The sequence below is a fragment of the Palaemon carinicauda genome, chromosome 15 (genome assembly GCF_036898095.1).
Source record: "Palaemon carinicauda isolate YSFRI2023 chromosome 15, ASM3689809v2, whole genome shotgun sequence".
NCBI lineage: Eukaryota > Metazoa > Arthropoda > Malacostraca > Decapoda > Palaemonidae > Palaemon > Palaemon carinicauda.
In genome coordinates, this window is record NC_090739.1 from 133193255 (window position 1) to 133218501 (window position 25247).

The 25247-nt window shown below is 39.0% G+C and overlaps 1 protein-coding gene and 1 long non-coding RNA gene across 6 annotated transcripts in view; one reads left to right on the forward strand and one right to left on the reverse strand.

Moving 5' to 3' along the window:
• Nucleotides 1-7952, forward strand: part of Rexo5 (RNA exonuclease 5) — a 100578-nt gene extending 92626 nt beyond the window's left edge. Inside the window, exons 14-16 of one of the 2 annotated variants that reach the window (XM_068388690.1) lie at nucleotides 1936-2045; nucleotides 4902-5090; nucleotides 5880-7952. In XM_068388690.1, coding sequence (XP_068244791.1) covers nucleotides 1936-2045; nucleotides 4902-5090; nucleotides 5880-6101 — 521 coding nt within the window. In that variant the 3' untranslated portion in view covers nucleotides 6102-7952. The remainder of the gene's footprint in view (nucleotides 1-1935; nucleotides 2046-4901; nucleotides 5091-5879) is intronic. The other variant, XM_068388689.1, reaches the window with a different exon arrangement.
• The window catches only part of LOC137654757 (uncharacterized), a 304393-nt gene that overhangs the window by 11823 nt on the left and 267323 nt on the right, over nucleotides 1-25247 (reverse strand). The window contains exons 1-6 of one of the 4 annotated variants that reach the window (XR_011046712.1): nucleotides 16536-17303; nucleotides 8012-8125; nucleotides 6005-6253; nucleotides 4571-4709; nucleotides 1759-1863; nucleotides 147-730 (exon numbers count right to left, since the gene is read on the reverse strand). This is a non-coding gene — a long non-coding RNA (uncharacterized lncRNA). Of the gene's footprint in view, nucleotides 1-146; nucleotides 731-1734; nucleotides 1864-4570; nucleotides 4710-6004; nucleotides 6254-8011; nucleotides 8126-16535; nucleotides 17304-25247 lie in introns of those variants that run through there. The other 3 variants (XR_011046710.1, XR_011046711.1, XR_011046713.1) reach the window with 3 other exon arrangements.

Consider the following 25247-nt stretch of genomic DNA (forward strand, 5'->3'; position numbering starts at 1 on the left):
CTCCCGTCCTCTCAGTGGTGTCTTGCAGCCTCCCGTCCTCTCAGTGGTGTCTTGCAGCCTCCCGTCCTCTCAGTGGTGTCTTGCAGCCTCCCGTCCTCTCAGTGGTGTCTTGCAGCCTCCCGTCCTCTCAGTGGTGTCTTGCAGCCTCCCGTCCTCTCAGTGGTGTCTTGCAGCCTCCCGTCCTCTCAGTGGTGTTTTGCAGCCTCCCGTCCTCTCAGTGGTGTTTTGCAGCCTCCCGTCCTCTCAGTGGTGTTAAGCAACCTCCCATTCTCTGTGGTGTTTCACGGCCGCCCATCCTCTCTGTGGTGTTTCACGGCCGCCCATCCTCTCAGTGGTGTTTCACGGCCGCCCATTCTCTCAGTGGTGTTTTGCAGCCTCCCATCCTCTCAGTGGTGCCTCACTGCCTCCTGTATTCTCTTGGAACTTTGTGGCCACTGGCCTCTGGAGCTTTGCGGCCTCCAGGCCTCTCTTGGTGGTGCTTGCAGACCCTCGGGCTCTCTCGGTGGAGCTTTGCAGCCTCCTGGCCCCTCTCTGTGGTGCCTCGTAGACTCCCGGCCTCTCTCTGTGGTGCTATGCGGCCTCCGGCCTTTCTCGATAGAGTTTAGTGGCCTCCCGGCCTATCTCGGTGAAGCTTCGTGGCCTCTCGGAGCTTCGTAGCCTCCTGTCCTCTCTCTTTGGTGCCTCCCGGCCTCTTGTTTGGTGATGCTTTGTGGCCACTATATGAATATGACTGAAATTCAGAGATCATGAAAATATTCTATTACTCTACATGAGAAATTTAAACATTAAAAAGGCACTGAAGCCCTTGTAATTGTCACACTAAGGTAGAAAACCGGATATTTTTACCATTTCTTCTAAAGATACTCTTCAAACAGATTCAACAGAGACAGTAATATTGGAGTTTCTGTATAGATTTAGTTCATTGGAGTGTATTTCATTTATAGCACCATGGAAGGAGCACAAATCAAATAAACAGCTTAATTCCCATCCCTAGAAGAAGTGATTAGTTATCTGAAATAGACAGGTTACAGAGAATGCATCTATCTCAGGATCTATTTAAGTGACAGGATAGTAAACTGCTTCCAGAGATGTGAAGGCTTTCCAGCGCTTTAAGACAAGAGATGCAATAAAGGTTGACTGTGTTACCTAAAAGAGACCTTCAGTTTCCCATAGTCTTGCTAGAGCATGCCACAAACCTGTCCCTAAAGCACAGACTCATAACTAATCCCTTGCTGGCCTTCACATATTTGGAACTAGTGAGTAAGCCACTTACTTAGTCTATCATTTATTTTAACCAAAGATTCTTAATTTTATTCTTTATTCCTGACTTTTCCCCCCCAAAAAAAACTTTCAACTGCTGGTTTGTCATCATAATGTAGATTTCTCAACTAGAGAAAACTTATTTTGTCTTGCAAGACCTGTCTGTGATAATGAGGCAAGGCCTCTTAGCTTTTGTTTATAAAGTAGTATAGTACTTTTAAGTATGCAAAAAGTTTTCAAGAATACAATGTCTCATCATTTCAGACAGGTAATCAGAATTATTAATATCACATGCAATTTAAATATAGGTACTTTGGGCCAGATCACATGCAATTTAAATATAGGTACTTTAGGCCACAGTACACTTCACTTAGAAAAACTTATAATTTTCACAAACTACTAATCAGGATATATACAGTTGATTGGGTTGCAATGAGACAAAATGCTTTTACAAATTTTCTTGAGCATACATACCCATCATACGTGTTCAGTGCTCACCTTCAATATCTTTTGTTATATACACTTAATGCTGAAAATTATTGCAACCAACCGAATTGTCAAGGACACATAACCTTTGTTCATGGTTCTTTTTTGTTTTCCAGCCTGTAACACACAAAGAATAAATGTCTTAAGAGATATATTGGATCCTCAAGTGTCTATACTTTTTTTTTTCAGGTTATACTTTTGGAAATGTAATTGAAGGGTATAGATTACAAAATGGATTGACTGTTTCACCAAGAGCTACTCTAAATGGATCTCCAGATGACTATTTCAACATTTTCCAGGCAAGTTTTAGAAATTAATAAATATATGAGTAATATTAAAAGAGTATCTTCTTTTAAAAAAAAATATTTTGACCCATAGAATTTAATTAGAATCCTCCATGTTTTTTAATATTTCGTTATTTTGAGACAATGAAGACTAAATTATGAATCTTATTCATTATTGGAATGAGAATTGCAAGGATTCCAAAAACTTTTTACAGTACTGTACCGTATGTGGAAACAACATTTCAAAAATACATACTAGAGAGTGCAGTAACATCTGAATCCTGATTACTGTAGTAGTAATCAGGATTCAGATGTTACCATCACATTATTTAGCTATCATCAACAGCTCTGAAAATACTGTATGACATAAGATAGTAAATGATTAGGTTAAAGTTTCAAATGCAATTTGACGAGTGTTTTTACAGTATTATATCAAGTCATGAAAGGTGACGTTATGATGAGATAAGTAAAGGAATAGTTCAAGTGACATCAGTTGCAGCATTCTTCGTACTGTATAGACAGGGCAAACTTTTATATTAAATAATTGTAGTTTAGAGTTGAAAGTTTCAGAGGAAGAAATGAAAATTAAAAGGTAGAGCATACCAAGTATTCCAGTATTGATATCGAGGTCAAAATAAAAGCCAGGAATGACTGGAGAGAATATTTAAACAAGAAAGCAGATGAGGCTGACAAAGCTATGAATTCAGGGAGTGGCTATGGTGTAAGAATTGCTCAGAATTATTAATGAAATCTCTACTGGGTAAAAAAGAAGGATATACCCATCATAAAGAGAGGAATCAGTTTTTAACAGCAGAAGATGAAGAAAGGCAACGTTGGATGGAACATGCGAGGTCATGAATAGGAGATATGAAGGGAATGATTTAATTGACATTCCTGAAGCTTAGTAAGACCTTAATGTGCCCATGAATGAATTCAGTATGTTTGAAGTCTAAGCTATTATTAAAAAACTCAATGAGACGGAAAGCCTCTGGATACGACGGAATAACTGCCGAGATGATTTTGCCCGATAATGAAGCGACTCCCAGAATACTTACAAGATTATTTTATTAGGTAGAATGTGGCATGAAGAGGCAAATCCTGATGAATGGAAGCTAGGAGTGTTGGGGAAAAAAAGGAGATCTGACCGATTGCAATAATCACAAAGGCATCACAATTAAGTCAGTGGTTATGAAAATATATAGCATGCTCTTCCTAAAGAGACTAGAGAGGAAGATTGATGAAAATCTGAGAGGTGAACAAGCAGGATTTAGAAAAGGTAGAAGTTGTACTGACCAAATTTTTATTTAGACATCTTGTACAACAATATGTAGAATATAGAAATCTGCTTTTGATGGCATTTGTTGACTATGAAAAAGCTTTTGATAGTGTGCACCAGCCAATTTTGTGGAGAGTCCTGCATTATCATGGAGTTTCTCTTAAATATGTAAATTTGATTAAGTCTGTAAATGAGCATAGCAAGTGCAAAGTTAAGGTTAATGGAGTCCTATCACATGAATTTCCAGTGCACAGTGGAGTACTCCAAGGGAATGTGTTATCACCTGTGTTGTTTATCCTCCACATGGATTTTGACATGCATAGAACAATAGGGGATGGCAGAGAAGTATTGGACTGGATTGTTAACAGGAAATTAGCGGACCTAGAGTATGCTGATGGTGCTGTCCTTATCAGCAAAACACAACAGGACTTTCAAAGCTTGCTTACTAGAATTCATGAAATATCATACGAGGTTACACTCGATATATTGAAGACGAATGATGAGAACGGAATATGCAGTGGAAGAAGAAAGGATTAATGATGTAGAATCATTTAAATATTTAGGGATGATCTCCAATACAGTGTCTTTGGAATTTGAGTTTAATGAAAGATTGAAAAAAGCAAAACGGACAATGGCTAGGTTAGGTAATGTTCAGAAATCATATCGCCTGAAATTACATATAAAAATCAGGCTATACATAACTATAGTGAGAAAGGCATTACTGTTTGGACACGAGTTGTGGTATGACAATATCAATAGCCAACAGATTTTGTAGATTTGAGAACAAAGTCCTCAGAAGAATATTCAGAATTAAATGGCAGGAGAGAATTAGAAATGAAACTAAGAGAGATTACTTAAGTGCCATATGTGGATGAGATCATTGCAAGGGGTAGACAAGATGGTTTGGGCATGCTCTTCATCATACTTTAAACTTGGCTCCACATGGCACTAAAAAGAGTTGGAAGACCCAGGGCTACAGGGCTGAGGACTATGAAACGTGAAGTAGTAGATGATGAATGGAGAAGTATTGATTTAGAAGCTCAAGATAGAGATGACTGGCAAAATCTAACCAAGACCCTTGGCATCAATAGGCATAAGAGGAGATGATGAGTGCAAGAGTTCTGTAAAATATATATACTGTGTACTCAAGATTGTTTATTATTGCTGGTATAAATTTTTTATACACAGATAATTAATTATTACATTATAGTAATTGATGATAGATAAGTAAATATTGTAACAAAATAAATTTGGTGGTGCTTACCATTCTTTTTCTCGTCTTTTGTTTGGCTTTTAAGTGGTAGATGTCAGGCCTTTACTTTTAATGGGTGGGGATTAAATATTTCCTAAAAATTAAAGTTCATCCCTTAAACAGGTATTTGTTGCTTGTTGAGGCTTTTGATCTGTGTAGAAAAAAACATTAATTCAAAGTGGCATCATTTAGATAGCAATGAGTAACTCGTCAATGAACTTTTTTTGGTCTTTTATTGGCAAAGTTAATTATCCAATGTTATCAGAGATAACCTGGATAACTTATGGAACAAATAGTAAACACAATTTGTTATTTTTGTGTAATGCAATCGGTGCATTTTCAGCATGCCGTGGCAAGTCGTCTGAAAACAGCCGTTTTAATGACTCCTAGTTCTGCCAGAAGTTGTCACCACATACTTGAGAGTGTCCCACGGAACAGGATAGAGGTTTGCACTTTAAACGAAAACAAAGCACTGTCACAAGAAGCTGCCAACATTGCTATGAGTAAAGATTTCACATTTCTGTATATGAAGGTAAGGTTTCTATCTAGTTTACATAGATTTAGGAGCCATTTCTGACAGACATATCCCTAAACTTTTTTCTATCACAATTTCTTTATCATTCCATAGTAGAATAAAGTACTGTATTTAACTCTGTGGTTTGCTTATATTATTAAAGGGTTACATAAAGTTAGTATTGTCATGAATTGATAGTAGTTATACCCTAGTTGATTAAAAAGGCCAATTTTGATATCTGTATGCTGCCAACTACTGTAACTGAATCCTACTATTGGGAGTGGAGGGGGGGGGGGAATTTCTGCTGTAAATGTTCCATGAATTCCATATGAAGTAAATTATGTTAAAGTCTCTCAATTTCCTGACTGACAGTAGTTTCAATTTCCAGTCTTGATTATCTGGTGAAGAGAAATTTTACACATTGAGCATTCAAGGAATGCCAGTACTAAAAATGCTTTTACAGTAATAGTTTTTCATAAATATGGTCTAGACAGCATTTTATTGTGTGCTATGAAATATAAAGAAGTTGAAAGTTTTGTGAGGTTGTTACTTGAATGCAGTTATGCAATATTTTTTACATTAACTTCTAGAAGGCTAGTGTGTATACTATACATACATTAAATAATCAGTTTGATATTTTTGAGGCAGAAAAAAAAATTAAAGAACTTAAGTTCATGATTTCATTGCATTTAGTTTTTATTTATGGCTATTGTACTATGAATATTATAAACTCGAAATTTTATATTAATTTTCCATTGCTAGCAATAGTACAGTAATTTTAATGTCCACATTTTTTTCCGATTTCAGATGAAAAATGTAGGGAAAACAGAATCGGAAACTAGGCATAAAGTAGAACTTGAAAAGCTTGATAAAAGGCTACAAAGGGTATTTAATGGTGCTTGTCAAAAATCTCTACTTATGTGTATACTTACTGGGTCATCTGAAATTGAAGCTTTTGACGAGAGTTCAAATGGCTTATTCATGTGTTGTATCAAAGGCATGAAAGATTTTCAGTCAGTGGTGCAGTAGTCGTGCCATTTAAAGACTTGGAATATGGCTGCTTGTTTGTTCTTACACACAGCATCCAGTTAGGGCTGATTTAGTGCTCAACCGAGTTTCAGTCTTGGACTGAAGTGTGGAAATGCTTTTTTTTTTATCATATCATAGCATCACAGTGTCAGCTGAAAAGACAAGAACAGTAATTGAGTGGTAAATAATGAATGGAATAAACGGTATAGTAGTTCATCATTCTCAAGTTCTTATGGAACTAGAAGCATTCCATAGCACTCTGTTCCAATTAACCTTGGATTAATTGGCAAGCATAAACCATTAAAGGCTTTGTTATAGTCACCTTAGAGTTCAGCTTTTGTACATGTGAAATAAAGTTAATAGGTAAAATGTTATACTAAACAATACATAATTTATTTTCTGTAATACACAGACCATTGTTTACTATGATGAGACCTCTTCTAAACCTCTTGCTGATTTATTAAGTTTAGTCAAAAAAAATGTATTGCCTGCAATCATCATCTAAAAAGGACGCACTGTTATTAGGGTTGACATTTGTATTACATGTATATACTTTAGTAGTAGTAGTACTATTTATGTCCTTTGTAAAGTGAGATTTACAAAAACTGCCATACTGGAGTCGAGAAGGGAGGCAATCTGTAAATTTTTATGTAAGTATGTAATGTGTGCCTTACTTACTAACATATTTATACCAAAGAGTTAACAGTTTGTCACTGTTACCATTATTAGTATGTAAATTATGAATGTTATGTTTTAATACTGTACTTTAAGGAGTTGTGACTATGTTAAGATTTTTCTTCATGACCACATGCCAAATAATTAGAAAATACTTGATTTATTAAGACAGATTATGACAGTAAAGTTATTTTATGCTGATAAGGATACTGTAGTATTTTTTATTACTTCAAGACAGATTATGACAGTAAAGTTATTTTATGCTGATATGGATACTGTAGTAATTTTTATTACTTCAAAATCAGTTTAAAATTTAAAAGAATGGTTACCCTTATTTAATTTGTAGGACATTTCATTGTTGCTTGCTTTTAATTTTTGGAAATGCTCATTATTGCTCGCTTTTATTTTTTGGAAATGCTAAAATTTCTGTTATGAGGGTTCTGTTACAGATTTCAATTATTTGAGGTATCACTTAAAATTATTTTCTTGAAAACATAGGGTCTTTTGTGAAAAAAATGCAAGTAAGTTCAAAAGTGGATGATAAAAACAAAGAACATGTATTTGGGTTTTCTGTGCTCATATTCCATAGTTAACATTAACCATATAAAACAATATTAGCCATAATGTGATGGGTGTGTGTGTGTAACAGAACTATCTAAAAGGTATAGAAGTATTTTAGATTGAAACACAGAATTTAGTCCTCTTTAATAAGAGTTTTTAAAACTTAAGAATATTTTCTATTCTCAGGGATTGTCTTGCATTTATTCTACAGTATTTCCTTAAACTCATTTGAGAGTATGGTTTGTATTCTCATGGATCTTGGATATACTTATTAGTAATACATTAAAAAAGGCCTCGATGTTTAAGTGAATCTCATAATCAAACCTGGTACATGAGAGATTCATCTGGGTACCTTTATCTGATGAATAAGTTTCCTTTAAAGCTTCAGCATGGAACAGCTGTGATTTAGTATCTAGCAAGCAGTTTTGAATTTATAATTATTACCAAGGGTCTTATGTTGTTAACAAAGGATTGTAAGTTTGAATGAGATACAAATAAATTTTTTTGGCTAATGAAGGATTTTAATCATGTTAGAATCTCCATACTATTTGTTCTTTGTATTAAACTTTATATAAATGCCACGGCAATACAAGAGTTTGTTATTGTCAGCATTACTAACAAAGAGGGTAACTAAGCTGTGAGTTTTCAGAGATATTAAGAAAAAATAAAAATACCTGTTTACTTATGCCACGCTTCGTCAGGAAATATTTACTTGCTTGTGCTTGATCCTTTTCTTTGTATGGTACTCGAGTAAGAGAAGTGGAAGAGCTAGCCAGATTTTCTTAACTCTGAAAAGATGGAACAGCATTAGTTAGAAGTCTGTTTTGTACCCTTCAACTTTTCCTATAATTTCTTTGCCTTGCTTCCTGGGCTTTGACCTTTACAATAACTCATTTATACTAGGTGCACAGATATTCCTAAAGTCTTTATATTTTGGAAAGCTATCAAGCAGGAAATTGGTGTTTAAACTGTCCAATGCAGATACTTCTATAAGAAGTTCAGAAAACTGCCAAATTTCTTCACTGCCAAATTTCTTCACCTTTTTCTTTGGAGCATGTAAATCCAATCTTTTGTCTGTGGGGAAAAACATAACTATGGATATATTGGATACTTAGATCTACAGATTCTTACTGAATGAAAAGGGTCCCAGTAAAAACATTTGAATATAGAGAAGATATTTAGTACTAAAAACAATAGCCTTACTATTTATTCATCAATGGTATGCTAAAATGTCTGGATGGCACATCCCTTTTAAATAAATTTAAAAGTCTCTTGGTTGCTTCTGCAAGTTTTGCCATGATATACCATTCATGATAAAGAATTCTGACAACAGCTGTTTAAAGGAAATCGTGGATATGGGAACCAAGATTCACCTCTTACAATCATATCCTCATCCATACAATGGTATAACATTACTTTAGTGGCACAAATTATGGTTTTATAAAAAAGAATGGCTTGCAAAAGATTCTCATGGGAGTGTTTAAAATTACCCATGATTTGTACAAAAGATGTTCTAAGATTCTAAAGGTTACAGAAATTAATAGCCAAGTAAGAAATCCAAGGAGAAAACTAATGAAAAGTAAACCAGAAAACAATGCTGCTGGGTCAAAATGGTTGCTATAAAGCAATATGGTACAACCAAGCAGCATCACTGGATGGGATCATTTAAACATTATCTCTGGATGGGATCCTTAGAAGAAAAAAAGCCTATTATAGTGGATGGGATCCTTAGAAGAAAAAAAGCCTATTATAGTTTTGTAAAAATTTTAAGTTAAATTGCAACAGAGTATCCAATCACCTTCACAATACCCTGACAATTATTAGGCATATGGTAAATTACAGTTTACCCAAATCTTATAAATAGACAAAACTGACTGCAATTGTTAGGAAAACCAGTTTGTTAAACATTACTTGCACACCAACCCTTTAGCATTTAAAAAAATGGTTAAATTACCTCAATATCATTACCATTGCAATAAATCAAAATGGAACTTAATGGTATATATTAAGTACTGTACTCAAAATGGCTATGATAAACAAAAAATATACCAGATTAATAGAATATTACACATTGAAATTAGGAAAACTTCCAAGGTAAGTTATATTTTTAAAATTAAACTGCTAAATCAGCTGGTATAAACCATTACAAGAAAAAGTAAAGGTAAACAATTTTGTAATGTTGAAGAAAATATTCAAGAAATACTTCTAGTTTGAGATTTTGGGCCAGGAAAAGTAGGTACAGATTAACACCATGGGCTCCAAGTACAGACCAGGTATTTATTACATTTCCTGTACTGTACTACTGAAAAATAAAAATTATCTGGATATTCTGATTTGAGTCTTACCTTTTCCTTCCAGAAAATAATAGCCACACTGGCAAAACATTTTGTTGGAAATATCTAATTCATGGTTGGAGTTACTGTATTTTATTAGCTAATTTTGTATGGGAACTTTTTTTGCAAGGTTATTCTATATTTAACTTTTTCCTTTTAGTAAAGCCTAAGTTTGGATTTTTCTACTCTTTAGGAACAAAATATTAATCTAATTTTTTCATTAAATCTTATAAAATGTTTTATTAAACAATTACATCTATCAAATGTTAGTTTTTTTTATTGTAATGTGTGATTTTAAATTACCAGTATTTGGAAGAATAAATTTTTGGGGGCAAATTAATGCACAGACTGTGTCGAAAAATGTTATTTTTATAATAAAATAAATTTTTGAATATACTTACCCGGTGATTATATAAGCTGCAACTCTGTTACTCGACAGAAAACTCTACGTTAAAAATCCGCCAGCGATCGCTATGCAGGTAGGGGGTGTACTTCAACAGCGCCATCTGTCGTGCAGGTACTCAGTACTCAATGTAAACAAAGAACTCAATTTTCTCCTCGGTCCACTGCGTCTCTATTGGGGAGGAAGGGAGGGTCCTTTAATATATAATCACCGGGTAAGTATATTCAAAAATTTATTTTATTATAAAAATAACATTTTTCAATATTTAACTTAGCCGGTGATTATATAAGCTGATTCACACCCAGGGGGGTGGGTAGAGACCAGCAATAACTGTTTACATTATTATGAGCTAAGGATTTTTTTATTTCATTTTAGCAGTTATCAAAATAACAAACTTAAAATAAATAAGTACCTGGTAAGGAAGTCGACTTGAACAATTACTCTGCCTTTTTAAGTACGTCTTCCTTACGGAGCCTCGCGATCCTCTTAGGATGCTGAGCGACCCCTAGGAGCTGAAGTATCAAGGGTTGCAACCCATACAACAGGACCTCATCAAATCCTCTAATCTAGGTGCTTCTCAAGAAATGACTTTGACCACCCGCCAAATCAAGTAGGATGCGAAAGGCTTCTTAGCCTTCCGGACAACCCAAAAACAATAATAAAACATTTCAAGAGAAAGATTAAAAAGGTTATGGAATTAGGGAATTGTAGTGGTTGAGCCCTCACCCACTACTGCACTCGTTGCTACGAATGGTCCCAGAGTGTAGCAGTTCTCGTAAAGAGACTGGACATTCTTAAGATAAAAAGACGCGAACACTGACTTGCTTTTCCAATAGGTTGCGTCGATTATACTTTGCAGAGATCTATTTTGTTTAAAGGCCACGGAAGTTGCGACAGCTCTAACTTCGTGTGTCCTTACCTTCAGCAAAGCTTGGTCTTCCTCATTCAGATGGGAATGAGCTTCTCGTATTAACAGTCTGATAAAATAGGATAAAGCATTCTTTGACATAGGCAAAGATGGTTTCTTAACTGAACACCATAAAGCTTCAGACGGGCCTCGTAAAGGTTTAGTTCGTTTTAAATAGAACTTAAGAGCTCTTACAGGGCATAAGACTCTTTCTAGTTCATTTCCAACCATACGATAAGTTTGGAATATCGAACGATATTGGCCAAGGCCGAGAAGGCAGCTCGTTTTTGGCTAGAAAACCAAGTTGTAGAACATGTAGCCGTTTCGGATGAGAATCCGATGTTCTTGCTGAAGGCATGAATCTCACTGACTCCTTTAGCTGTGGCTAAGCATACCAGGAAAAGAATCTTTAAGGTGAGATCTTTCAGGGAGGCTGATTGTAGCGGTTCGAACCTGTCTGACATAAGGAATCTTAGTACCACGTCTAAATTCCAACCAGGTGTAACCAAACGACGCTCCTTCGTGGTCTCAAAAGACTTAAGGAGGTCCTGTAGATCTTTATTGTTGGAAAGATCTAAGCCTCTGTGACGGAAGACTGATGCCAACATGCTTCTGTAACCCTTGATAGTGGGAGCTGAAAGAGATCGTTCTTTCCTCAGATATAAGAGGAAGTCAGCTATTTGAGTTACAGAGGTACTGGTCGAGGATACGGATACTGACTTGCACCAGTTTCGGAAGATTTCCCACTTCGATTGGTAGACTCTAAGGGTGGATGTTCTCCTTGCTCTAGCAATCGCTCTGGCTGCCTCCTTCGAAAAGCCTCTAGCTCTCGAGAGTCTTTCGATAGTCTGAAGGCAGTCAGACGAAGAGCGTGGAGGCCTTGGTGTACCTTCTTTACGTGTGGCTGACGTAGAAGGTCCACCCTTAGGGGAAGTGTTCTGGGAACGTCTACTAGCCATCGAAGTACCTCGGTGAACCATTCTCTCGCGGGCCAGAGGGAAGCAACTAGCATCAACCTTGTCCCTTCGTGAGAGGCGAACTTCTGCAGTACCTTGTTGACAATCTTGAACGGAGGGAATGCATATAGATCTAGATGTGACCAATCTAGGAGAAAGGCATCTATATGAACTGCTGCTGGGTCCGGGATTGGTGAGCAAAATATTGGGAGCCTCTTGGTCATCGAGGTTGCAAAGAGATCTATGGTTGGCTGGCCCCAGGTGGCCCAAAGTCTCTTGCATACATCCTTGTGGAGGGTCCATTCTGTTGGAATTATTTGTCCCTTCCGACTGAGACAATCTGCCATGACATTCAAGTTGCCTTGGATGAACCTCGTTACTAGTGATATGTTTTGACCTTTTGACCAGGTGAGGAGGTCCCTTGCGATCTCGTACAACGTCAGAGAGTAGGTCCCTCCTTGCTTGGAGATGTACGCCAAAGCCGTGGTGTTGTCCGAGTTCACCTCCACCACTTTGCCTTGAAGGAGAGACCTGAAGCTTTTCCAGGCCAGACGTATTGCCAGTAGCTCCTTGCAGTTGAAATGCATTGTCCTTTGACTCGAGTTCCATAATCCCGAGCATTCCCGACCGTCTAATGTCGCACCCCAGCCTACGTCCGATGCGTCCGAGAAGAGAACGTGGTTGGGAGTCTGAACAGTCAGGGGAAGACCCTCTCTAAGGTTGATATAGTCCTTTCACCAAGTCAGACAAGACTTTATCTTTTCGGAAACCGGGATCGAGACCGCTTCTAGCGTCTTATCCTTTTTCCAGTGAAAAGCTAGATGGTATAGAAGAGGACGGAGGTGTAGTCTTCCTAGTGACACAAATTGATCCACAGATGACAGCGTCCCTACCAGACTCATCCACAGCCTGACTGAGCAGCGTTACTTCTTCAGCATCTTCTGGATGGATAGCAGGGCTGGGGGCTGATCGTCTTGTTCAGCAACGTCCTCATCAGAGGGTTCCTCATCCGAAACTGATGAGGAAACGGCAACGGAGTGGGCAACGTCTGACTCGCTGAATCCGGTCGCACTGGTGGATGCGTGACGGAGCCGGACGCAATATCATGGAACTGCTGCACAGTCTGTGAACTGTCAACAACCATGGGTGCGCGAGGAAGTACAGCGTCAACCCGAAACTGTCTAGACCGTCTGGGTTGTGCAGTCAACACCCTACCGGGTTGCTGAGGTTGACGCACTGCGTCACAACAAGTCACCTCTGCTGGCTGTTGAACGTCCTGAACGTCAACAACCACCTCCGAGCGTCGCTTAACGTCAACGTGCGGCTGGCAACCCACACTGGGTCGCATCGGTGGAGGAACCACCTCAACTGGCAGACGCGAGTAGGTAACCTCAGCGTCAACAGGGCGCACAACCGACCGGTTGGAAGGTTGTTGGCCAGAAGGTTCTTCTCCGCATTTAAGTCCTCTATCAAGGACGCAAGCTTGGACTGCATGTCTTGCAGCAAAGCCCATTTAGGGTCTACGGGAGCAGGTGTGGCAACAGACGGGGTTAGCGACTGAGGCGGAACCGTTTACCATCCCTGAAAGCCTTGTTATGCGTGACATAATAGTACAGCAAAACTTCAAAGGCTCGACAACAGCTGAGAAGTTGACCTGTAAACAACTTGGAGCGTCTCCTGGCTAGGCGCCAGGGAGAGTCTACCAGAATTGAGAAGTCTATCTGGGCAGAGGCATGAACCCCCAAGCCGAGAACTTCTCTCGTGTCATATCAGACTCTCGCTCTATAAACCAGTTTAAAAGAAGGGAAAGCAAAGGCTGTATCCCCCAAACTCCTCCTGGTGAAAAAACCAGTCGCCTAGCCAACGTAACGCTCTCTAGGAGAGCGAGAGAGCACTAGCTTAAAAACAACGGCTTCGAAGTAGCTAGGCCTAGTGTAAGTTCTGACGTTTAGGCGAACGAGGAGCAGCAGTTACAAGATCCGGACGAAGATCCTTAAAAAAATCATCATGATTTAATTAAAGTCCATAGGAGGCTAAGCAGCTTAAGGCTCCTCTCCATCTGACAGAGTTCTCAAGGGAATATCAGTAGGAGGGAGAACAGCAACTTCCTCATCTACAGGAACCTTGTCCGATAAAAGCCGAGTCTCTCACTGGTGCATTAGTAGCGGACCAGAACGCAACGTCATGTAACTGCTTGACAGTCTGTGAACTGTCAACAACTGAACTGTCAACCACAACAGGTGCATGAGGACGTACAGCGTCCACTCGAGACTGCTTTGACTGCCTAGACTGAGCAGTCAAAACAACTCTAGAATGCGGAGGTTGACGCACCGCGTCAAAACAAAACAACTTAGACTGTTGTTGTACCTCGCGAACGTCAACGGAAGGTTCCGTGCGTCGCTGAACGTCAACATGCGGCTGGCAGGGTACACTGGAACGCATGGGTGGCGGGACTCTCTCAGCTGGAGTGCGGCAGAAGGTCGCCTCAGCGTCCACAGGACGCACAACCGTGGTTGGTTGTAGGCTAGAGGTTGGTGCAGCGTCAACCTTCTCCGCACGAAAGTCCTGCATCATTGACGTTAACTGAGACTGCATGGTCTGCAGCAAAGACCACTTAGGGTCTACAGGAGCAGGTGCGGCAACAGACGGTGTGACTGCCTGATGCGGTACCGCTTTGCCTCTCTTAGGAGGTGAGCAGTCGTCGGAAAACTGCAGCGAGTCCGAACTGACCCAGTGGCTACAACTGGGCCGTTGGACTTGCGCGGAAGGGACCGACTTGCGCTTAAGAGGCCGCGAGACCTTGGTCCATGGTTTCTTACGAGAAACCTCTTCCGCAGACGAGGAATAAATGGGCTCTCTCGTCTTTGTGTGGGTGGGGCGATCTTGGGTAGATACGCCCGAAACCACGGAGGGAACGTCTGTTCGCTGATTAAAGCCTCTCGAACCCTTTGGTCGTACGACATTGCTTCTCCCCCGGGCTTGGGAGCTTGCAAGAGGTCCCGGACTGGGAGGACGACAGGCACGAACAGACGAACCCTCGGACGCAACACTGTAACACTTTGCGCCTCGGACGCAACACTAACACTTTGCGTATATCACTTTATCACTTCGATTTTCTGTTTTGCACTTATTTCTACCTGAAACACGCAATTCTACCCTTCATTAAAAGGTAGTAATTGCGAAATTAGTCGTATAATGCAAGCTCATAATACCAGCAAAAAACAGAAAACATATTTTAAGATAAAAAGAAAAATCAGTGGCTGGGAAAGAGACTAAACACTAGTTCATATAACTACGTTTTCAATCTCTCACCGCACATAGCCTGGGGACGAGAATAAAAACCTAAAAACGTTTTATCCTTCCTCCCCGTACAGAGACTAGGGACGAGAGTAACACGAGAACAACGTTACCCGCTTGAACGGAACGTTTACTCTCCTCTCTCTCCCTCCGTCTCTATCTCTCTCTCTCTTTCTCTCTTGATTTCGCACCTAAGAGAAGAGCCCAATTATATATCGTCAAAAAAACATGTTATTTGACTAAAGGAAAAAACTGAAAGGTTTTTCAAATAAAAAGTTCCTTTAAATTAGAATTTAAAACATTTAAGCTAAGAAAGAATGAACAAAACGTCAGAATCGATTTACTCTTACTGCAAAGTGAAACCGTGATACACTCTCTCTCTATCGCAACGATAGAGCGCATGTTGAACGTCCTGAACGTCAACAACTGCGTAGCATAAAAAACTAAACGTTAGTTCATCTTTGAAAACAGTACGAAGACTATCAAAGAAAATCTTTCATAAAATATTACATTTAAAAAGTTTTAAATCCTTAGCTCTTTAAAAGCTAATTACGATATAAAGGGCTCAACGTTGATTAACTTCGGTTTCCAAGTTAGGACCGCCTACTCTCAGGAAAGGTCTATATAAACAAAACATTAAAATTATTTTTATATGTTTATAATAAATGGAAAGTTAATTGAAGAGGCCTAATAAAGGGGGAGAGATATAAAATATATAGAGAAAAATCTATAACGTGATATAATTACTAAAAGCCTAAACATACTTCCGTCTAAGGGAAGGGTCGGCCATTTAAAAGTGAAAGAAAGTCCATACTATCTTTGTCACCATAATTAAATCTATCCAAAACGAGTTCAAGTTTTGAGATGAAGATAAAACACCTGCATAGCGAAAGCTCAAAACTAGAACAGTGTACTTCACCAATAGTTGTGAAAACAAATCCAGTTAGCACAGCGAATTAGTAGGTCGTGCCGGTAGCCCGACAGAGAGAAAATTGAGTTCTTTGTTTACATTGAGTTCTTTGTTTACATTGAGTACTGAGTACCTGCACGACAGATGGCGCTGTTGAAGTACACCCCCTACCTGCATAGCGATCGCTGGCGGATTTTTAACGTAGAGTTTTCTGTCGAGCAACAGAGTTGCAGCTTATATAATCACCGGCTAAGTTAAATATTGAAAAAAAACATTTTAGAATACTTATTTTTCCTAGCCATTTAAATCGGTCATTTAATTGGGGTTAATGTCAATTTTCTACAACCAGACCAAAAAAAAAATGAGGTTCAATTGCAACATTAATAGGTTACCTGGCAACACCAATGCTGGGCAGCATTACATGCTGCTGTGATGCAATCTCCAATCTATCCTGGTCAAAACCTTCGGTGGTTGAGGCAGGACCTTTGCTTAAATGACTCTTATGTAGTTAGGCAAACCACAAATCATTTTAGAATTTGTAGTTTATTCCTATGCTGATACAAACTTCCAAGTCATTCCAATGAGTCTTCCTTAGGTTAGAGGAAGTCTCCATTAAGAGGGATTCACTCCCTTGTCCCTCGCTCTTGGACAAAGACAATACTGTAGTAAAACCAAGTTTTCTGAAGGAAAAAAAAGAAAAAAGATTATTCTGTTACAAAAGTCCAACCAGCTCGTAAAGAGTCAAGGTTATAGTATCTATGCCCTCTAGGTTCAGACTAAGACATTAAGCTATATGAAAATAAGGCATCAAAATATCAATATACTGTAGGAGATATATGTAATAAATGAAATAGTTGTTATTACATGTTTAAAACACATGACGTAATATGTCATTTTGGATGAAGATGCTAGCCATGAGATTTGCTGTAGTCATGTAAAATCATAAACAGGATGCACTATGCAGCCTCGGCAATGTAACATTTTTCTTAAACGTCAACACCAATGCATCAGTGTGTGAAAGATTGTGACGTCACCGGATGCAGGTGTCTTCCGAGAAAGAATGGAAGTTTCCACATTGTGTTTAAAATGCTACGTCAACTAAGCATACGATATCTGTGATATCGATAATTTAATCAGTTCATATCTATACTTCACCAGAATTGGTCATCCGACCAAAACCAGCTCCACTCCTATGATGGAGATGTTTAACTCTGTTGTTTTTAGAGAATAAATACTTTTAAAGCTAATAAGATGAACTTCGTTATCCAAACTTAACATCTTAAACAACACATACTCAATGTGTGCTTATAAAAGTAGCACACTAATATAAATTTATATACATTCATAATTATGAACTTTTTATTCTTACCTGCATTAGGGTGTGATCCAGTGAATACTCCAGGACATTTTCCAAGAACATTAAGACTTGGTCCCCATTTCATACCCTAATGCTGTGATAAGGGGTTATGTGCCCCCGTATAAGCATACAAAATATTTTATGAAGCTGTAACGACATGACCTATTAGAAAAGAAAAAAAAATTAACAGGTAGTGACCTGTGAAGGTATTTTGGTTTCTCCAAACACTTGCACCAAAAATTTGGGTACATCATGTGCTCTAGGAGGTCCCCTAGCGACGCTTCCCCTAAGATTTAAACGCTCTCATAATGGCTTCACATGACCAAAAAAATAAAAAGACATGGTTTTCTTGGAAATTTTCTTTTTGTAGTAGCCAGTGCTCACAAATAAGTTTGGAGTATGTTCTCTTTAGATATTTTCTGAATGCTCTTATGGGACAATAATAGATTGTCCGGATCATCAGTTACCTCTTTGAGAGTACTCTTATATTTTGAAAGAGTCAAATCTCTTATTACTAATAGCTGGATTTTATGTCTTGACCTCAAACTTGGGAACAAAGAAAATAATAATTCTTTCCACCCTTTGAAAAGCAACATAGTGTAGAAGGCCATGTAATTTGCCAATTCTCTTCGCTGATACTAATGCAAGGAGAAAGTCTTCAGAGTGAGATTGCTGCCAAAGTTTCATGCAAGGGCCCATCTTCAGGGACCCAAGAACCTTCGTCACATTCCAAGAGGAAGGCTGGAGTTCCCAAGAAAGGCAAGTTTGTTCAAAACCTCCAATGAGAATGAAGAGTTCACATGATGAGGAGAGATCAAGCCCCTTTAGTGTGAAAACCTGGCTCAAGGCCAAGCAGTAGCCCTTTCACTGCAGTAACAAAGTGATTTCTCATTCCTCCAGAACACTAAAAATTCAGCAATCAGGGAATCAGTGGCTTTGAGTGCAGTAATATTCCCCCTACGACACCAACCACAGAGGTTGCGCACTTAGTTTAGTAAACCACTGCAGACGACTTTCGGAGGTATCTGGAAAGTTTTTTCGCATTTGGTCCTGAAAAGCATCTCTTTCGGACGAGATGCTGGATAATCTCCAACCGTGAAGAGATAGGCAGTAAATCACCTTGTGGAACAGGTTTAGCCATTCTGGGAATGGAAGTTCTCTCAGACTTTCTGCAAGAAGGTCAACAATTCTGGATACTACTCCACCTGTGGTCATTTTGGGACTACTAGTGTTACTAACCTCTCAGGATGCTCTGATTCGATTCAAAACCTGACAAATCAGACAGAACATTATAAAAGTCTAGTCTGTCACACGTGTGCTGGAAGGCATCTTCCATTCCTGTTACTGGTCCAGGACTGGAGAGCAATACACCGGGAGCTTGGGGTTCAGGCGAGTGGCGAATGCTTCTAATGATGGGGGTACCCCACATTCACGAGTCTCTTTGCCATTAGAGGAAACAAAGACCACTCAGAACCAACTGTCGTCCCTGGTCAACTCAGCTGGTCCGCAAGCACGTTCCTCTTACTGAGAATGAACCTCGCCTAGAGAGACACTGCGTTCTGTGCCCAACAATTTATCTCTACTGCTACTTGGTATAGCAGGAGGGAGACAGCACCTCCCTGCTTTGGATATAGGTCACTACTCTGGAGTTGTTGCTCATCAGCACCATAGAGGGACCTTAGTTTCCAAGTTGAGTAACACTATATAAAACTTATTTCCAGGTAATTGATGTGAAAGGCCTTGTCCTCCGGAAGTCTGCTCACTTCTCCGGTTAGCATCCCACCCTTGGCGTGAAGCATCTAAGAATAGAAGGAATTCCGAGGAAGAGACCTGAAGAGGCATTCCTGCCAGTAGTTTCTCCTGTCTCAACCACCATTGGAGATCTGTCACTACCTCCTGGGCCACCAATAGCAGTGTTGGATGCTTCATGCTACTCTTTGCATCAATTCCATCTCCTGAATGTAGATCTGGGGCTGCTGAATCCCTTAATATAGATCTAGCTAAAATTAGTGCATAGTGCAGATTATGGGGCATGAAACTGAATCCTAACTAAACTCAAGAGTATGATTGTAAGTAGGTCAAGGGCAGTGGCTCCTCAACATGTAGACCTCAGCATTGATGTTTGTTCAACTCTGTACAACTTAAAATTTTTTTGAGATTCTCAACAGCAAATTTACATTTGAGAAATACATTAGGTCTGTCTCTTCTTCAATTGCACAAAAAATTATGGTCTTCAGCTGCTGATTCTCATCTTAATTTGTTGGACACGAACTTACGGTCTATCAAATTTCTTATTCCTGTTCTCGATATTAATGTCTGGCACAGTCGTTCAATTAGTTCATTATGCATGTTGTTTTTTCAGAATTCTGACCATCCTTTGCATTCAAATCTTCCCGGACAGTACCATCCTATTCATAATACTATGTATGCAATTAATTCTAATAGTCATGTCTTCTCCATTATGAGGCTCAATACTACATAGTATCCTGGAAGTTTTATTCCAGCTGTGACCAAGTTGTGGTATTACCTTCCTAATCAGCTAGTTGAAATCGGTGGAATTTCAAAAGTTAAAAAACTTGCATTAAAAGTTTTTATGTTAAACAGGCTCACACAAGTCTCTAGGAAAGTTTATATTGTAATGACAGACCTGTTTTAATGTTATAGTTGTTCTTAAAATGTTTAATTTGAATTATTCATTACTTATTTTTTAGTTTTTTTATTTCCTTTCTTCACTGGTCTTTTGTTCTCTGTTGGAGCCCTTTGGATTACAGCATCCTGCTTTTCTAATCAGGGTTGTAGCTCAGCTAGTAGTAGTAGTAATAATAATCATAGAAACCACTGCCTCTTCAGAGCCCATTGCACCAAGCGAAGATGCGTCCTCCCAACGAGAACCAAATTCTACAACGAAGCAAGGTGTCCCAGAAATTTCTGCCAAGAGAGAGCAGGGAGCAGTTCCCCTTCCAAGAAGGTTTCTGCTACTTTCTTGAATTTTGATACCCTGTCAGCAGATGGAAATGCTCTGGCCTGGGGAAAGTCAATTTCCACGCCTAGATATCCAATGTTCTATTGAGAAACGAGGCTGGACTTCACTTGGTTCAGCTGAATTACCAGCTCCTTGCAAAAGTTAAGAAGGAGATCTCTGTTTTATAAGCAAGAATCAAGACTCCAGGAAGAGCGAGTAGTCCAGATATCTCAGAATCCTGATGCCTATGGTATAACCTTAAGCTGAGACAAGAGCAAAGATCCTGGTGAAGACCCGAGGTGCTGCAGAAAGGCCGAAGCACAGCACCTGGAAGTGGAAGATCCTGTCCCTAAGGGGAAACCTTGGGTACTTCCTTAATCATGGATGGATGGGTACCCAAAAGCAAGAGTCAGGCCTATGACCAACAGAAAGTAGTTCTTCCTGATCACCTGAAGAACAGTGGCAGTAGTCTCCACTTTGAACATTGTTCCTAAGACTTCCTCTACGGCTCTTATGGCCAATATCTTTGATGCTTCTTCTTGCATAAGAAGGTCCTTTACAGATCCTCTCAAGTAAAATGGTCGGACTGTCAGAGTCAGAGTCTATGAACGGGACACTATACCCTGAATGTAGAACTTCCACGGTCCAGGGATCGGCCCTGAAGAACTGCTACCTACACCAATAGCTTTGTAGGCATCCTCCTACCAGTGGTAAGCCGAGGGATTTGCCCTCCTTAGCAGGAGCCTCTATGGCAAAGATTCCTTCCTCTATGGTGAAAGGTGGACTGAGGATCTTTTTTCTTAGGCTGTTAGAAGTCCATGGGAAGATGAAGGCGCCTTTGCTGATTAAACTGTTTAAAAAGAGTTCCTTCGGAGCTGTTGGGAGGGGGGCATCTTTGGTGCCACAGCTCTCCTCATAAGAGGAGCAAGACTTTTTTTCTCGGCTTTCTCAATAGCAGCAGCCACATCTGAGGGAGTTTGCTTGGAAGGGGGAGAAAAAACGGTACATATAAAGAACAACTCAATCTAGCCAAAGTTGTGGTTGTGGACACACCAGAAGTTGTGGTTGTGGACACTGCCAAAGAGGTATGACCAACATCAACATAATGTGACTGGGAGTTCTGCAAAAGTCCCAAGAACTCTCAAGAGGAGAGAGGTGCCGAGAAACCCTAGGGATACAAAAGCCAAGCCTGGCTCATAGGTACGAGCGGGTGGAGGAAATGGATCCTCCAACAGGGCTGCCTCCGTACGGGGTGAAATAGAAGTCTCTACTTTTGTATGTGTCACACTCGTACAGGAACAAGGGAAGACTTTAGATGCTTTTACAAGAGATTCCTCCAAAAGCAAAAAGTCGTTAAGCATAAATTCTGACATGAAGGACTCGCTACTCAAAACACTAGTGGCAGGCAAGGGAGATCTATGCATATTGGAATAATCAGAGACCAAGGCACTAAAATTGGATTGATCTCGGGGAGCGCAGCAAGCGTAGCTAAGGGATCAGTCTTTAGCATAGACTTGTGAACAATTTGTACATGGTTAATAGGTGATAAAACATTCCAAAAATTAGAATCATCATCAATAATTAATTCATGGCAGTCGTCCTCCAAGACCGAGGCCTCAGAAGGCTCAAGAAACAAAGATGCAAGCTGGGGGATATCTGTCGCCACAAAAAAAGAGCATACACTTCTTGCTGTCACTAGAAGAAGACAAGGAAAGGGAATGATCCCTCTTGGCTTGTTTCTTGCGACGGGAACAATATCTCTCCCACTAGGAGGATGGCCACTCTCTAGAATACTTGCATAGAGATTCCACAGAAATCATTTGCAATGGCATGAGGGGCAAAGAGGATGTGAATCGACCTCAACCAAACTCATGAAAGTGCCACAAACTCAACAAAGTAAGTTAAGTTTGTATTTACCAGCTATAGACAAGGAATATTATTTAATGACAAGGCTAGTAAACGAGGCAACAATATACTGTACAGTGTGGTAGCCCCATCTGAAGAAATAAATCAGTCTCTTGAAACCTTGAACAAAGTGAAAATGTTAGCAAATACTGAATTAGTACTATCTATGCACTCCAGGCAAAGATACTGAACACCCTTTAAATGAACACCTGGGAAATTTAGCAGTTAAGCATAAATCCATTGCAAGGGACATTACTTTCCAGTAAATCTTGTCACTGAAAAGAGAAAGTTGATGTAAAAACCAATCTTCTAAGATTACAGTATAAATGTCATCTTAAAAAACACTTTAGAGAACAATTTTCCAAGACACTGAGTTTGTAATCCAATTAGTTCTGAAATGATATACAGTACATGTGAAGTTTCAGAAATTTAAAATATATAAAATTATCTAAGCTTTATTAGGAGGGAGCAAGGCGAGTGAATAAAGTTCTAGCAGATCCTTTATAAAAAAAAAAAAAAAAAATTATAAAGTTTCCACCATCAGCTAGAATGGGATATAATGTTTCCAAAAAGATAGTAACAAAGCTGTTTACACTTTTACTAATCAAACAATATTGAAAGTCAAGAATTTTGTTGGATTTAAGAATTTGGGCTATATCACCCAACACTGGAACCTGCGAGACCATTGACCAACCATTCAAGTGTCCCAGAGCATTAGAGTAAAATCCCAAAGTTACACAGAGGTAAACGTCAGGAAAGGTTGGACAGCAAGGTGGAAGAAACTAAACAAGAACACCTCAAATAATCCATACAGTGCACCACGTGAGATGCACTAGGATCCCTATCCCCTACAGAGGTTATGTAAAGAAAAGGCACAATTACTGTGCAGAATTGGCAAACAATTGTCAGCCTTTTCTACAGTGTCTATTGGACGATTCCTCGTGTATTGTTTACTGCATAGTTTGCAGTTGCAACAAACTTTTTATTGTATATTGGAAGACTTTTCAAATTCGGTTTACTCAGGTTTGGAGTTTCAGATAACATTTTACTCTGTCTATTGGAAAATTCCTGATACAGTACAGTATGTTGTTTACTCCAATGTTTGTGGTTGCAACCAACATTTTACCAAGTCCATTGGAAAACTTATATATTGTTGGTTGCAGCCAACTTTTATTCAGTTCTCCAGTTTCAGCAACAAGTATCCTTTGAATGGTCATGGGTAGGATAGATAATTTTTTGTAGCATTGTCAATTTTTGTCATTTAAGACATTAGCAGTGGGTATGGCGGTATTGTTTAAGAATAGGTCCTTCACGAAATTACATTGAGAAATTGTAGATTTAATCCTGATGTAGAGTTAGGACATTTCCCTTTAGGGTAATGGAATTTATAGATTATATTTTACAAGTGTATGATGTTAGGCCGGATAGTTTGTCCTATAGCCTGAATTCTATCATTTTTATTGCAAAGACAACTTCTGCACATTTGGCAATGGAGAGGTTTTCCCTTAAGAATCTCAAGACTGCAGTCTTATCGTGGCAATAACTTGTGCACCAAGGATCAAAAGTGTCCAATGCAGTTATCACTCTAATATTGGGACATTTTAGTTATGGCCTTAAATGAGTATCCATTATTGACCATGACTTGAGTTAACTCTATAAGCACTGATTAAAGAGCCATAAAAATAATAAATAAAAAATCCCTCTAACGAAGGGTAATGACAGACTTAAATTGTGCAGGGCACATATTTACCACAAGGCATCTACATGGTGGTGTACTTGTGTAAAGAAAAATTGTAAAACTGGAAGGGGCCCGAGATAAAAAGGTCAACTAGAACGGGGCTGGTATTATTAAGATTGCTCAAACATGAAACTGAACACGCATGCGTTCTTTAATTCAGAGAAAATCGACCCTCTTATTGAATCCTAATGAAGGTACTGTCAATATAGTGGTAGCAGGAAGCAGTAACTGCATTTGTGTATAGGCCATTGAAACTCAGAAGGTAGTGAAGAGTAACGTGAAAGGACATCCCGTTATATGCCTGCTCGAGAGTGTATACAAGTCATGATACAATATCAAGGCTATTTCGCGTAGTGTAGATTTTGAATTATAATTTTTGCTTGAAGGGATTTTTAAGGGGGACCACATTCAAGATAGTTCTAACTGTTCTCCTAATCAGAGGTTATCTTAATGGTCTGAGCCTCTCAAAGCAGAAAGGAATTTGGATGACAAAGATGTTGTCTGGGAAGGGCATACAGTAGGAGGATCCAGTTTAAATTCTCGGTCAGGGCTTAAATTCAGCAGAAAAGAGAAACGTAAACAAGTTTATAAACTTCATCACAAATTTAACATTCCATAAGTGTGGATCTGCTCAAGTCAAGTAACATTTCAACTGTTTATCCATGATGAAGCATTAATAAAGATTAGATAACAAAAATTGCATCTTGTAAGATACTTTTGAATGTAGCATGCGTCCTAAAAGCAGCCCAGGGCATTATTATTATTATTATTATTATTATTATTATTATTATTATTATTATTATTATTATTATTATTATTATTATTATTATGCTACAACCATAGTTGGAAAAGCAGAATGCTATAAGTCCAGGGGCTCCAACAGGGAAAATTGCCCAGTGAGGAAAGGAAACAAGGAAAAATAAAATACTTAAAACACCAATAACATTGGGAAAAAAATCTCTCTATATAAACTATGAAAACTCTAACAAAACAAGAGGAAGAGAAATAGGATAAAATAGTGTGCCCGAGTGTACCCTCAAGCAAGAGAACTAACCCAAGACAGTGGAAGACCATGATACAGAGGCTATGGCACTACCCAAGACTAGAGAACAATGGTTTGATTTTGGAGTGTCCTTCTCCTA